This window comes from Leiobunum rupestre, chromosome 10 (assembly GCF_980474605.1).
Source record: "Leiobunum rupestre chromosome 10, qqLeiRupe1.1.hap1, whole genome shotgun sequence".
Taxonomy (NCBI): domain Eukaryota; kingdom Metazoa; phylum Arthropoda; class Arachnida; order Opiliones; family Sclerosomatidae; genus Leiobunum; species Leiobunum rupestre.
Genome location: NC_143393.1, coordinates 46236928 through 46252764, shown reverse-complemented (window position 1 = coordinate 46252764; position 15837 = coordinate 46236928). Strand labels below are relative to the sequence as shown.

General features: G+C 33.7%; 2 protein-coding genes across 2 annotated transcripts; one reads left to right on the top strand and one right to left on the bottom strand.

The window, feature by feature from the left end:
• Positions 1 to 1364: 1364 nt before the first annotated feature.
• Positions 1365 to 3837, top strand: LOC149926044 (microtubule-associated protein 1 light chain 3 alpha-like). Its single transcript, XM_090160231.1, has 4 exons — positions 1365 to 1545; positions 1959 to 2014; positions 2528 to 2634; positions 3190 to 3837. The coding sequence occupies exons 1-4, from the start codon at positions 1509 to 1511 to the stop codon at positions 3347 to 3349; spliced, it is 360 nt and encodes a 119-aa protein (XP_090016357.1). The 5' UTR covers positions 1365 to 1508; the 3' UTR covers positions 3350 to 3837.
• Positions 3838 to 4348: 511 nt separating this feature from the next.
• On the bottom strand, positions 4349 to 10589 carry Bdp1 (transcription factor TFIIIB component B'' homolog Bdp1). The gene is made up of 7 exons (XM_090161056.1): positions 10467 to 10589; positions 7903 to 8777; positions 6902 to 7361; positions 6737 to 6831; positions 6587 to 6641; positions 5928 to 6119; positions 4349 to 5657 (listed from the first exon to the last, which is right to left on the bottom strand). The coding sequence occupies exons 2-7, from the start codon at positions 8710 to 8712 to the stop codon at positions 4855 to 4857; spliced, it is 2415 nt and encodes an 804-aa protein (XP_090017182.1). The 5' UTR covers positions 8713 to 8777; positions 10467 to 10589; the 3' UTR covers positions 4349 to 4854.
• Positions 10590 to 15837: the final 5248 nt, after the last annotated feature.

The window sequence follows — 15837 nt, the reverse complement described above, 5'->3', positions numbered from 1 at the left end:
TAAGGAACGTTTATAGGTGGCGTTGCTAGCATGGATGACACACGGGCGGATATCATAGCATGGGGTGACACCCGGGGCGGATGTCATGGTGTGCTACTTACTAGTCCCTAGTTTGTGTAAGTTTTTATTGTTTTCACGGTCGGGTGTAACCCCCAAATCCCACCGAAAACAATGGCTAAGACCTCTTTCGAACGTAGACGAAATCAGTAAGACGTAGCGCATTAGTAGACAGTCACGTAGATAGCACCCCCGCAATGTGGAAGGTCTTCAGGGGGCCCTAAATTCCTATCAAATCATATGCTAAATGCCGGCTAAAACCCCGAAAAGACTTTCTCGGGGGTCTTAGCTTCGCCACTGTTGTCAGATATTACTGACAAATAAAGTTTTAAAACCGACGCCTACATTTATGAAAAGGTATTGTTTTCCTTTGGATTTCACGTTTTATTATTTCAATGTACAACAGAACGGAAACGACTCCAAAATTAACCCATTTTTCACACTGGTTGATGCTATATATCATAGAAATCTCATAGGTAACTAGAATGCTGCCGCCTATGGCCGAGCTTGACGCCAGTTCATTTTGAACCTTCAGCCAATGAGAGGCCGTAGAGTGGTTCCGCCAAGGAGGATAATAATCCTTCTTGATTCTGCTACTATAGTGGGAGATGGGTGACGTCATTCTCTCTGGTGACATTAAATTCTTGGCAGAACCACTCTTTGAGCTCTGATTGGCTGAGATCTGGCTATCGTCTGCCACGGCGTTTGGCCCATTTGCCAGTTACACGGCAGCATTCTAGTTACCTATGAGATTTCTATGTTTTCTTTATAAAACACGGTGACCTGTATAAAACAAAATTTTTACGCTTAATTTTCGTTTCTGCTTTCCAATTTCGTGCTTGGCATTTCTTGGCATTTTTTCGAGCTTGATCGTGGCATTTTGTAAATCATAGAGTGGCAACAAATAGGGAAAGAAAACATAGTAGAAGTATTGAAACTATAGGTTCTAAAAGGCGTTAAAATGATCTCGTCGTTTTAAAGCATTGCTTTGCATCATATATTTTTGTGAAGTATCAATGCAAAAGACTTACAACTAAAAAAATATGAAATAATTAGGTATAAAATATCTCGAGACAAAGTTTTTAATCCTGTTTATATTTTCTTTATTTCAAATTTTCAAACCAGCTGATGTGAACAGTGCTACCAGGCGTGGGATGACCTAATTTTCCTGACAAGGATATGGAAGGGTATATTTTTCAGATTAAGAAGCAAAGTTTTCGATGAAGAAAAACTGCTCCTTCGTTTTTCAATTTGAAATCGATAAAATAAAAATATTTAATAGTATAAATAAGTTGGAATCTATTCATGATTTGTTTGTTCAAGTATTTAATTTGTTGTGAAGAGCAGGGAATTATATTGCGTGCGAATGAAAGCACTGAACAATAATAGTTGGAGTGTTGTCATCATACGCAAGTCTCGTGTTACGTTCTTTGTGTAAATCAAAGTTTACAATGGCCGATAAAACATTTCGCGAAAAAAAGAGTTTCTGTAAGTATTTTATATTCTAATCCTTGAGAATATATTTCCAAGTAAGGAAATTTATAAGTGATCCTTAGGATTTTGGTTATAATATTTGATAGCTAAAAGGCTAAGGCCAGCTGAATCCTGTTCTTAACACCCCCCTCCCTCCATTTTCTATGTCAATGCGGACGATCACTATTCCATCAGCTGATAACTTTGGAAAATCAGTAGGCCCCTAAATTAGTAAAGAGCCCTCTAAATATCCTTTCCTTGCTTTATTTCTCTAAATAGCCAACATCATCTATTCATCTTATTGTAGTAAGACTGGTCTTTTTATATACATATAAAGAAAACCATGAGTCACTTAACTAGTTTAAAAACCTAAACAACTGTGGTTTTTAATATTCTTCTTTTATAATAATAGAGGTTTTATACTTTAGGTCAAAGGAAACAAGATGTAGAACAAATCAAACTTCAGCACCCAAATAAAGTGCCAGTAAGTATGCTGCAAATTCAATGCTCTAGGTTTTTAGTTGTTGAAACTAAACTATCTTATAAATTAAATGGTTAAAATAAATACCAGATTCAAGGAATGCAAATTAACCGTAATTATAGAAATTTTTTATAATTGTTTTTGTAAATTTGTATATTTTTAATATAATTTCAGTAGTAGCAAATATTTAAAAGATCTTTGGAAATTTTAAAATGCCCATTGTTTTTTAAATTGCCTTAAATCCAATTATTTTTAAATATTAAAAATTCATATTTCAATGTATTTATGAATTTGCTATTGCAACTCAGCAAAACTAAAGAAGTAAAATTAAAATCAAAATTAATTTTCATTTCAAAATTACATTACCACTGCTTTCAAATTATTAATTAAAGAAATGGAATCAAATAACTATTTTTTATTTTCTAAATTCAGTTTAAATAATATATTGATTTTTTTTAAACCAAAAAATCCATAAATCTGTCCAAATAGTTTTATGAATACATTTCTACCTGACAGGTGATAATTGAAAGATACCATGGTGAGAAGCAACTCCCAATTTTGGATCGTTCAAAATTTCTGGTCCCAGATCATCTCACAGTTGGTGAACTAGTTAAGATTATTAGGTAAATAATATTTCAATAGAAATTCACTTATAGACCAATTCACGAAGTGTTGACAGGGAAACAAGCATTTAGTGTCCAATTTGATTGTTAATTTATATCAGATGGTGCCAATTTTAACCTTTTGGTGTTAATTTATTATAGTATTATTAATTTTTTAGAAAAAGTAACTTTTACTACTATTTTAAGGAAGTTTAAAAAAAATGTTTCAGATGGTGGCACCATTTTCAGGGTTGCCCCAATATTCTCAGATTCAAATTCCCTGACCATTTTAAGTTATTTTCCCTGACTTTTTAACGTTAAAAAAACCTTTCAAGGATCTACATTTATAATAACATAATTGGCCATAGATCTAGAGTAAAATTACCTGAAAAACGTGTCAAGATAAAACTAATTCCCTGACTTTTTACAAATTCTTAAAATTCCCTGATTTCCCTGACTTGTGGCAGCCCTGATTTAGTATATTTAAGATCCCATTTTTAAATACCTCTTCTCATGGGTGTATTGGTCTCTTTTGTTCCCTTAAACATCCTTGAAAATATATAAATTTCTTTTTAGACGGCGTTTGCAACTTCATCCAAACCAGGCTTTCTTTCTCTTGGTGAATCAAAGAAGCATGGCAGCGGTGTCTATGACTATGCATGAGCTTTACCAAAGAGAACATGATGATGATGGATTTTTGTATGTGGTTTACGCTTCACAAGAAGTTTTTGGATAATTGAAGAAACGCAAAAGGCTTGCAACTGTAAATACGCGGAGCATTCTATATGTATAAAGTTGATAGTTTTACAAAAAAAAAATGTTAAACTCGCATAAATTTCTTCACTTTCTCAAAAATTAAAATCTATACCAGTTAGATACTGGTAGGCCAAAAAGCTTATTGTATATACAACTGTATGTTACACAGTGTGTTATTTAATAATAATTATTGGCAAATATGTATTTTTATCAAGAAATTTTATGGTTTCGGAGCCGCATTAATCAGCGTTGTACAAATTTTTTTGTAAAATCCGCTTGGCATTTATATGCTGAAAATAATGCTAAATAAAGTTTTTAGACATTCTTAGAATTTGTTTTGGATGTTTTAGCACGAAGTGGCTGTTAATACTTTTAATCTCATGTATTATATCTCAATGAATTAAAATTTTGTGATAACCAATTTATGTACTCTACGTAATTAAGACTTATTAAATCACAAATGGCACAATTATTAGCTGATGTTGGAAAGATATATAAAGGGTTTGTGACTAAAACTTTGGAAATGAAAAAGTTGGCAACTTTAAACTTATATGAAAAATTTATGAATAATTCTTTTCACAGCAGTATCTCCAGTGTTGAATAAAATTCAAACTACACACAGAACGTACTAGTACTTTCATCCCCTCTCATTGGTCCATGATCGTATAACTTTTATAAGCAAAACTCCTATAAGAAATGTATAATTGCTACAAAATGTTGATTCAAATTTCCTGTTTTACCTGACCATTTTAAGGATTTTTCCTGACTTTTTAAGGCCAAAATTTTTATATTATATTTTACTTTTATCAGAAGTTAATAAATTTCAATGGACTTATATATCACTCAGTAAGAAGGTTATTGCAATGTTTAAAAAATTTGCCGAACTTTCAAGGAAATAAATGATAATCATAGAACTTGTCATGTATCTAGAGTAAAATTACCTTCAAAAAGTGCCAAGATCAAATTTAATTCCCCGACTTTTCACTTAATTTTTACAAATTCTTAAAATTCTCGGACATTTCCCTAACTTTTTAGACTCATTTTTACATTCCCTGACATATGGTAACCCTGAATCAAGAGCAAAGCAATGAAAGTTATAAACAACTTTTTCCAGCATTGATAATTTTTACCACCCACATCCACATGGGTTGCGTATCCCCCTAATATTGACGATTCGTGTATAACTAAAATTTGTGATCACACCATATTAAATGAAATTTTAAAGATATTTAATATTGTATTTCATGATAGTTTGTCTATCTTAGAGAACATTTAAATAACTAACTTCCAATTTTGAATAAATAAATACACACTTTACTACATGATTTCTACAACAATGGCAAAATAAATTTTGTACAAAAAATTAGTTACCACACCTGTGTGGTATATTCAAATTAAATTGTATATCTCACATCTTTTAAATAAATTAACTGGGTGAAATTATGGTGAAAATGAAGTAATAATTCTGTAAAACAGAAAATTTAACTAAGGGGATTTTAGTTTAACAATTCCTAAGCCACTGAGACCCTTATTTTCGTTTGATTTTGTTGCATTTGTTTGCGATAATTCTATAGATGAGTCCTCTTTATCCATGTTAGATTTTTGTGTTGATGGAGATATAGATATTTCATTTTCTGGAGATTCTGATTGTGCAATATTAGACTGATCAGGGCTACTTTGCACACTTTGAGAGGTACTAGCTGCATTTTGTATGGCATTCCCTGTTTGCCCGTTTGGCGAAACTAAATACACATGCACCACTTGCTCATTTGTGGGTGTTCTACTAGCGACAAGAATTAACTGACCAACTGGTAAGTTAATATTAGCTGTTGTAGTATTAGCCGTGGAAGATGGTGTTTGGTTTTGTGACTTATTCAATAAGGAATGCAATGTTGGATGGCTAGTAGATAGCTGATTATTAGTGTCTGTGGAATTCACTGTAGCACTCATATTTGTGACTTTATTTTGGGAAGAATTTGATGGCAGTTTGAAAACGGGACTTGGAGAGTATGAGGTATCTTTGTTTGAATCAGCATCTTCATTTGGTGAGTTTCTTAAGATGGTGGCTTCGCTAATTACTGATTTATCACCGCCTCTAGTTGGTGTCTCAGCCCTTTTTGTAGGTGATGGAGTGTTATCACGAGATCTATTGTAAAGGTCAACTGTGGAAGCACTTAAACTTGGAGACATATTACTAGGTTGTTTATTCCTCCTCTGTACAGGAACATTGATTTCAGAGTGTTCTTCAAGATTTTCCTTAGTATTTGCATCTTTCTTCGAATTCCTGGCTGAAAAGTCAAACCCAAAGAACATAACATTTTTAAACATACCCACTATTTGATTTTTGTACGACAGATTTGATATTTAAAAAGAAAAACGTGGCATATGGGAATGAGGAAAGCTAGTCAGACTCTGCTCAAACTGAACTGTGACACTGACACACATATCTCTGAAATAGCACGAGAGCGCTCCAGGTGGGCTTCCTTTAAGCTCGTTTTCCACCTTTCCAAAATGTCACTTTTTTGCCTTAAAAAAGCATGCTTCATGTGAAATCTTACGTTTTCTTGCAGGCTTTTTGGATAATTTATGTCGTTTCTGAGGCGGGCTATCAACATAATCATCTGTTTCTTCTTCATCGACAACTCTTTTCTTCCTCTTTTTGGATTTTTCGGGAGGATCTATTCCTAGTTCCACTTCTTCCTCGGCTAAGAAATTCTCAATATCATTCAGGTCAAAATTGTGCCATTCACCTTTAGAGGAAAAAAACACTATTATTAGATAAAAACACTATTCTTTTGAGAGTTACCCATAATTAAAAAAGTGCATAGAATCAGAAGAATAAAATATATATCTTAAGTGTATTCATCTTCATATACTGCTTATGCTTTTCACAGTCTCCTGCAGATTTTTAAAATTTTGTTTAAATAAATTTTTTTTAAAAATGTGTTATTACATTGATTTGGTAACACTATTTCATTAGTTTTTAAAATAAGTAAATATCTCTATTGAATGGGATGTTTTCATTTTCTATCATTAATATAATATATTTCCATTTACCATAAGCAAACTTGTGTAAAAAACATTGACAATAACAGGGCCGTAATTCTGAAACTTAACAGAATCTTTGGCTGTTATCAGCCGCTAAGAAGTATATGCACATTTGTCTAGACCAAGTTTAATGTCCCTTAAATTCATAGAATGTTCCATGTTTGCTTACTTATGGCTTTATCTATTAGGACTTTCCGGAGTCTTTCTTCTTTTTTGAACTTATTCTGAATAAAAATGGTTAGTGTAAATCCTAAATGTAATTTTGAACATGTAAAGAGCAGTAATTATACTAAACAAATGATACACTGGTTTAACTCACTTTCAAATCTAGCCTGGAACGTTCTGGAAACAGAGTAGACATTAAAGTGAAATCAGTGCCTATAACACTCAATGTTTTGTAAAATTTTGCTGTCTCTGCAATTCATATTTAATACATTAGATAGATCAGGTTAATATTTATTTAACTTATTCAAAATGAACCTACCTTTCAAAGTCCAGAAATGGTTAATTTTATCTTTGGGTTTTTTAAATGAAGCATATGTTGTATCAGTTGAATCGTATACAACTTCTTGAGTTGAAATATCATTTCCTGCATTTGTTTGCTCGATTATTAAAGAGGATTCGTCAATTATAATTTGTCCGTCTTCTCCGATCATGACCCTAGGACCAGGGAGAATGGAATTTGTGTCCGCAGTGCTTGTATTAGCAGTAACAGGAGTTTCTTCTTCCTCTTCGTTTGGATTGTCAACATTCTCCTCTTCATCCTTCTCCTTGTCCTTCTCAGTAACAAATTCATTTTGATTATTTGCATTTGGTTCGGCAGTATTTTTATTTGACATTCCTTTTCCCAATGGATTCCAGAATATCAAATCCATCATTTTCATTTTATTTTTCTCCGGAGGGGTACTTCCAGGTTTAAACCTTCTTACTGGTTTCTTCCGAGGCTAAATTTTAAAAAAAAATTAGTAAATTCAATACATAAATATTTCCAACATAGTCGTTGTTAAGATATTTCATAATCAAAAGCTGGGTATTAGTACCAACACTAGAAACGTTTTATAAATAGAATAGAAATCCATAATTTGTGTAACTTTTTTCCATGACCTATACCCCTCATTTTACACTTGTAGATTATCTTTTATACGAAATTCCATAAATTCAACTCGGTTGGTGACAAAAGTTGGGTGTCCTCAGTTTTCAGGATCGGGGTCTCTGTACAAATACTACTTCTAGTTAGAAATTGTTAAAAGTCAACTGAGATAAACAGATTATTTCTTTTACATAAAAATTCTTCAGTTTTAGGCATAGAAATTTCAACTCTCATTACATAACAGTGAACCTGTAACCTATTCACTGACTGTTATAGGATTCAGATAAATGCATTTAAGACAAGAGCCACACACAATGTTGCATTTGATATAGCCTTTCATTCTAAATAATGATGGCTTTCAAATGAAACCAACAACAAAATTAACAAATATATACCTTTATCGGTTCTAATAAATGCAGTGGTTTGCTAACAGGAATAACAGCAGTAGTACTTGAAAACTGTCTGTCTTCTTGAGCTTGACTTGTTGAAGCAACTGGTTCATTAAGATTGTTAGTAGCATTAACAGGGCCAATAATAGCACTGGTATCTACAATTTTGTTGCTCATGTTCATTGAGTCCAATTCAAAACATGACTGCTTGATATTTTCAGAAATGCTGGTTCTATTGTTCGCATTTGAAATTGAAACTGGCCCTCTCGAATCAGTCAATATAGTACCTTTCACCGAAACTATATTTTCGGGTTTTGAAGTCCTGGTGTCATTCTTATTTGACTGATTATTAACTGTCCTTGAGACAATTTTTGGTTTCGGTTTTGCTAGTCTGGAGCGACAGGCCGGTGGTTTAATACTAGAAATGGTACTTGAAGTTTCATTTTTTTTCTGTGAAGTATCTCCAAATTTAGGTACAGTTACAATATTCACAGAATTGTGATTATTTGCTTTATCGTCATTTATATTCCTTTCAGCACTCGGTGGTGAACTGGAACTCTTTATAAGCTTATTGGAAATTGGTGGTCCAGTGTTTGAATCGGTTTCAATTTTATCATTTGTTGGATTTTCTTTTGAAGGACTGGTACCAGAACTTCCTTCAGTTGTCAAAGATTCAGTTAAGTTTTTGTCATTTTTATTTTCAGCAATACTATCGCTATTTGTGTCCTTTGTTTTATTGTTTTTGTTACTGAGAGCAGAACTAGGTCCCAAACGTGTATTTGGTTTCACCTGAAACCTTGATCTTCTTGAAGTCATTTTAAACTGCAGCTTAAGCAATTATTGTATGATCTTGTAATACCAAATCAATACTCCCAAGTTATCTGTAAACGAAACAAAAAAGTGTTTTGAAATTACAATATGTAAAATAACGTTTCATAATCCGGCTCAGTGTGGAAATTAGGCCTCCAAACTACTATACAGTGCTATTTATAATTTCAACTGTCTTGGTCTTACAAGCAGTAGCGAGGTTAGTCCTAGGTGTATTACACATACACTGCCTTTAAAAACGTGACATTTTGAAGCAGCAAACCACCATTATTTCCAAATTCCAAGCATGGTTAATTCTCTTATGTAAAACGAGGATTATTCTTGTTCGGTGAATTAACCCATGAATGAATAAATTGCAATATTATTCCTAACAACTTTTTTATTTTGTTTAAATTAGGGTCACAATTACCAACAGTTTTCTGGAATGACTGCGAGTAGTGGATCTTAAGTCACAAATTACGATAATTATGCAGTGGCGTAACTAAGGACCCACAGATCCCGCAGGGGCCCATGACATTTTCGCAAAATAGGGGGCCCTTTCGTTTTAAGTATTTATTTTTTAATTTATTTAAATTTTTAAATAATTAAAAAAATTATGCTTTAACAATTGGTAAAAATGTATAAATTTCACAGAAAACTTGTAAAAATGGGGTAAATAATAAAAAATTGATTTTTATAAAGGGCCCTTTTTATATCGTGCGGGGGAGCCCAAAATTTGTCATTACGCCACTGTAATTAAGGGTACTGCTGGCCAGAAATTATTTGGTAGAAGCATATTACTGAGATACCATCGATTTTGTAGAGGGTAAATTTAAGGTCATATAACAAATTCGCCTTTAATTTAAGAGAGGCGTCAAATACGAGGAACGGAATTGGTTTAAGAAAATGTCTTTAACTAAATGATGTTGCCTCAATGCGAAACAATATTTCATATTCAGTATTGCCTACTCATACTGGATATAAAAAGCTTTGTGGTTTATTTTGTCAAATACACTTAGCTATTTTGGTAGCATTGATTAATTTAAACAGCAGTTTATAACCAATATCACAGATTGAAAACAGTGTTGAATTCAAGGGATATAGACCAGCAAGGTTGGTACGACATTTTCGGATTTCAAATCCCTGACCATTTTTTGGCAACTTCCCTAATCTTTTTGATAATATTTCTGGTAATTTTCATGCTTTCATAGATAAAAGTTCAAAGTTAAACAATTTTTTATTAAATACCAGAAACTTAATTATATTTTATAACACCAGCCTGAGAGCATCTCTCTCCTCTCTTGGAAAAAGGTGCCAGGCATGAGCGTCCAACAGAAAATACTTAATTTTTCCCTGACATTTTACGATATTATTTCCACAGTTTGGGATATTATTTCCACCGTTTGGGATATTATTTCCACAGTTTGGAAATCCTGGACTTATTCAGGTTACGTACACACCCTGACCAGGTACAATGACAGCTGTTCTGAAAAAGTTAATACTATGGAAGCTACAAGCAGTGATGTCCTAGGGTTTTCTGATTTATCACCCACTCCTGAGAGTTGCTTTGACGGTATCATGGCCATGACGGTATTAACTTTAACCTGTCTTGAATATTATAGGCTTATAGGCTGACCAGCCTGAGGATTTTCTGTCTACCCTAATACAAATAGTTTTTGTTCATTTGTAAATTAATTTATTCAGTAGAAAATAGCTCAAAATTCCAATAGCGAAGTTTCGAAATCCAAACCAGAAAAACTTACTCAGAGTTGATACTTAAGTAAATTTAACTAAGCGTTAAAAATTTGAGACTAATTTCTTTAAATATTATAAATATGGGACTCGGGAGATGAATTTCACTTCATTTCAACAGACGACATTACAAACTATTCCCAAGCAGACAAAACCAGCCTTGGAAACAGCGTTGCCAGACTTGAAAAACGAAATTATTGTATTCTTGCTTAAAAATTATTGATTCTGGCATCGAAGAAGTATGATTCTGGGGATAAATTATTGCAATTCTCACACGGCCAATTTTAGCGTTAGCCGCGCGAATTTCAAAAATAAAATAGTGTAATTATTGAAATTTGAACTATCTACGTTATACTTATTTTACACTATAACACTGAAGTATAAGTATTGCAAAATTTATTGCACATATTTAAAAAAATACAAATTTAAATTTTTAAAATAGGAATGCGAGTCTTAGAATAAAATATCTCTACAGAATCAGATTCTTCAGACAATAATTCAACTGTAATTTGTTTTAAGAAAGAGTTTGAATACCAATTCCAAAATGAAAACTTACCGTTATTAGAAGTCACCATTCTTTTTAGAAAATAATAATTGGTATAATGTTACCCATGTATCCCTAAACTGCTTTCAACGTGATTCTCAACCACTAACATAAGATTACTAGACTTGTCGAAACATGGAGGAAGAAACTACTACCATGGAGAAGAAAAGCAGGCGCGCGAACAGCGGCCCAATTTGTGCCTAGTAGAGTGTCGCCACCTTTTAATGAATGGAACAACTATAACTTTATAAAAATTCCGTAATGACTGTCTTAAAATAGGAGTCGCTAAAAGCCTACGAACCAGGCTGAACGCCTGCCGCCTCTAGCGGATTTTCGTGCCGCACTTCGAACAATCGGCCTGTGCTAGTGGTATCGTAGTTTCTTTCTCCATTGTCCAAAGAACTCCAAACCCAATGATAAGTGATAAGCAGATAACGATAGGATTTGTCACGGTACATAGAATATCCATGGGCGCACTGAACAAGGGAACTGAGACCAGGGTGGGAAATAAGGATTCTTTTGAAAGTGAACATGTTTCCATAGTCTATGGGCGAGGCCCGGGCTTACGGCCGAAGCCGAAGTTCTCCGAACTGCCATAACCAAATAAAAAACTGACGAAACTGGAAAAAACCATCTTAAACTAAAATTATTTAAATTATGGTACACAACTTTAAAATTATTGTAAATAAGCGTACAATATTGTACAAGCCTAAAATTATGGTACGACCAAAATTTTGGGCTAAAATTATTGTTTTGTACAATAATTATGGTACGTCTGGTAACGCTGCTTGGAAATAACGGTGGTCAGGTGGTCAAAGACCAATTAATTAATTGCTCAGACCAGTTTATTTATTCAAAATTTGGGGGGTCACTGGTCGCCGTGTCCAGTTTATTAATTCGAAATAATAACAAAAAAACAGAAGGTGACCAGTTTAATAATTCCAAATAATAGGAGATGACCTATTAATTTAAGGTTTATATCAATTTTGATTTCCCTATTCACTGGATTTCTATGTACAGCGACTCCGCTTACTACCGCCGCGGCCGCACGTCGAGGTTTTATGTAGAGTCCCTTCACTCGCATCTCTCGAACGAGTCGAACTGTCTAACCCCCCTCTGGCCCCAAACCCTCAATCCTCTAGTTTCCCTGGAGTACGGTAGGCTACCTGGCTACGCGGTAACGGACCGGGGACTCTGGAGTTACGGGGCCTAGAGAAAGAGATATAATACGGTAAATTACGAGGGTCTTCTAGGCTATGGTAGTAGTCTTAGGTGAGATAGTACTATATTGTACTATTCTTTTGGTACTCATAAAATGAAGTTAACTATATTGAATACGTGTAAAGTTAATGTTGCCAACCTAATCTAACTTCTAAACATGTAGTATAGGTTTTTTTAGGCTTATAAATGACATTAGAACATTTTATATAAGACCAGATTAATAATTCATAAGCTAGGGGTCACTGGTCATAAGGACCAGTTTAATAATTCATATACTAGGGGGTCACTGGTCATAAGGACCAGTTTAAAATAAAACCTTATTTCCAAGGCTGGACAAATCTATAAAAAAGGGCGTTTAACACGCAGCCTTGGAAATAAGGAATTTTTTTTACTGGTCCTTATGACCAGTGACCCCCTAGCTTATGAACAGTGTTGGAAATAAGCTTTTTAAAAGTACTGGTCAATATGACCACAATACCCCATACTTATAAAAAAATTACTGGTCATGACCACTCTTTTCTACCCCACTTATCTCCCTCCCTCTTTTATTTTACTTTTGAAAGTGAATAGGCGCTTAAATAAAACATCTTCCCAGAAATTGCCAAGAAGTATTATTTCCGACAGCCAGGACTCATAAGTTACTATTTATATAGTGCTTGTTGAAATATTAGAAAGCTGGAAACTTTCTCGAACGTAACATCGGTTTTTTGCTAAGCTTTAACATGCCAAAAACGTTATCTGGTTAAAGGGTCATTCCATGACAAAACGCCTGACGCTGAACACCCGACCCCTTTCGATTTCGCCCGAAATTTGCTTATAGGGTTTTTTGGGCCTAAGAAAACGATTTTGAAAGTTTCATAAAGATCGGTAGAGCCGTTTACGAGATACAGCATACGTGTTTTTTCAAAAGTACACCTTGACCCCCTAAATGTTTTATCCTATATCTTATGCAGTAATTCTCGCAAAATCACATATAATATCTCATTTTAAAGAGAATGCACACCTTAATATTAATATTTAATCAGGGTTGTTATGTGACGTAAATTTCATTAAAATCTGGGCCTTTAAATAATTTGACCTTTGACCCTGCCCAGACACCTCAATCGTAGATCAACGATTTTAGCATTTTCAAAATCTGCGCTATCGAATACATAATATTCACTCAAAATCCAAAAGTAATATTTGAAGTTTTCGAGATATTCATTTTTGAAATTCACCCCACCACACACAAAATTAAATACCAAAACCATTTATTCTTATAGTTTACACACGAATCAATTTTTAGCTCGATTTTTAGGTTACACGAAACAACTGGCACTTCTTTATACTTTGAAAAGGCTTTGGTAATTTTACTTTTATTTTCTTTGTTTAATTGATAACCTTTTGAATTTGGTAAACCTACAAGAATTTCAATTGCACAAAGAACATTTTAACTTGATACCCAACCGCTATTGATCCTACTGGCCCATGTGTATTTGTTAGAAATACCGGGGGGGGGGGGGGGGGCACAAGGTTTATAATAGTGCGCCGCACGTCTCCGGTTTTGCCCAATTCGGTTCCGGCTCCAAAATATCTTGGAGCCGGATCTGGAGCTACGGCTTCGGCTCCAAGGTATTTTTTAAAAGATATTGGTTTCTAAATGAGACTGGCAATTTCGTGTATATAGAATAAACTTACTAAGTAAGATACGGAGTTACTCTTTGAAATCAAAAAATGTTGCATTGTGAAATTATTCTAAGTCAATTTAATCAGTAAAATGAAGAACCCATAGACATACTAAGAACAAAGGAATGGGGATTTTCTTAAATAGACTCCTAATCTATAATTTTTAGGAGGCGAAGCTATAGTCTAGCTTCTACCACTATTGTTACTTGTATTGCTATTAAAACTGATTACGAAGTTAGTTCTGTAAGAAGGCTCATGCTTTGTTCCTGAATTAGCGACCTTTTATTTTTGCCAGAACTTTTAATATTCTGGCGCGGAAGAAGTTGCGAAAGGAGACAATGAAAAAGGCGGAGCTTATTTTGAAATATAGATTAGGAGGCTACACGACGGCCTAAAGCTATAATTGCGTGTTTTAGTACGTCTATGGGTTCTTGGTATAACGTGACATATCCTTACATTTGTTGTGATACACTTACTTTAATTTAACACCTCATGATAAATGTATTTTTTATTTTATTTTTTCAAGTTGCTTTTTAGATAGTTATGTTTCAGAGTAAATGGCGCAACTAGCGGTAATAAAGACCGTGTATCCGTTCAAACATTTGAGTGGTCGGACATTTACGAGTCTGCAATGGAATGAGTTGAAATCGAACAGACGTTTCACGCAAAAATTTATATTATGAAATGTAATCGCAGCCAGCTCCTGATATTCGAAAATTAACAGACGAGGTTTTATGTCCACGATCCTGGCTGGCGTTCAGTCTGTTGTCGTAGATAGAGAGGGGAGCCCGTAATGGGGGAATATCCGTTTTTATTCCAGGGTACCGAGTTTTCTTGTTCCAAGCTACTCTGTCGGGTTTCCTTGTGAAGTAAATCATTCGAACGATGGTTGCGGGCCACCAGGGCCGCCAAAATTAATTAATAAATCTTTTTGCAAAGTCTGATATCTTGCACAATTTAGGGTGCAGTAATATATGCTAAAATAATATTGAACGCCCAGACTATACTATCCTGGACAAGCAATTTAGTTTCATCTTCTGTAGATAACACGAAAAACCAAAATAAATATATAAATACCTAATCGTAATGTAAGAAGAAGAGTTTTTGATATTCTAAAATCTAAATTACTAGAATCTTAATAATATTAATTTATTTAGTAGGTCAACTAGTTTCAAGTTTAAAAAATAGAATTTTCGTTAATTGGTGGGGTTAATTTCAATAATTAATATCTCGAAAACTAGAAATATTACTTTGAGCCGGAGTCGTGCGGTGCAGTATTATAAACCTTTTGCGGCGCCAGGTATATTTGACAAATACACATGGGCCAGAAGGATCGATAGCTGTTGGGTTTCAAGCATAGATGGGCAAAACTCCGGAGGGCTTCATTGAAATTAACATTATGCCCTCCAGCCCTCCGGAGGTTTGTCCATCTATGGTATCAAATTAAAATGTTCTTTGTGCAATTGAAATTCTTGTAGGCTTACCAAATTCAAAAGGTTATCAATTAAACAAAGAAAATAAAAATAAAATTACCAAAGCCTTTTCAAAGTATAAAGAAGTGCCAGTAGTTTCGTTTAACCAGGGTTCCCACCAAAATCTGAAAAAAAAATAGGGAAATAGGGGATTTTTCTGGTTAGAAATAGGTTGAAATAGGAACCAAATAGGGACCATTTTAATAAAGAAAAATAAGATCTTTATTCTTTTAAAAGCAGCAAATTTTTAAAACTGACTTAGTTTTAATTTTTTTTAATGTTTTATCACCAAAATTACTTAGTTTTAATTTCTAAAAACCTTTTATCGATCACAAAAATAACTATAAATTTATTGTAATAATTCTATCACATTTAATCGGTTTTTTTTCGCTTTTCTACGAAATATTTTAAGCCGATGGTACTTTTCACCAAATGTATTAGAAATAGGGTGATTTAGTGACCAAATCCCGATTTTATGGT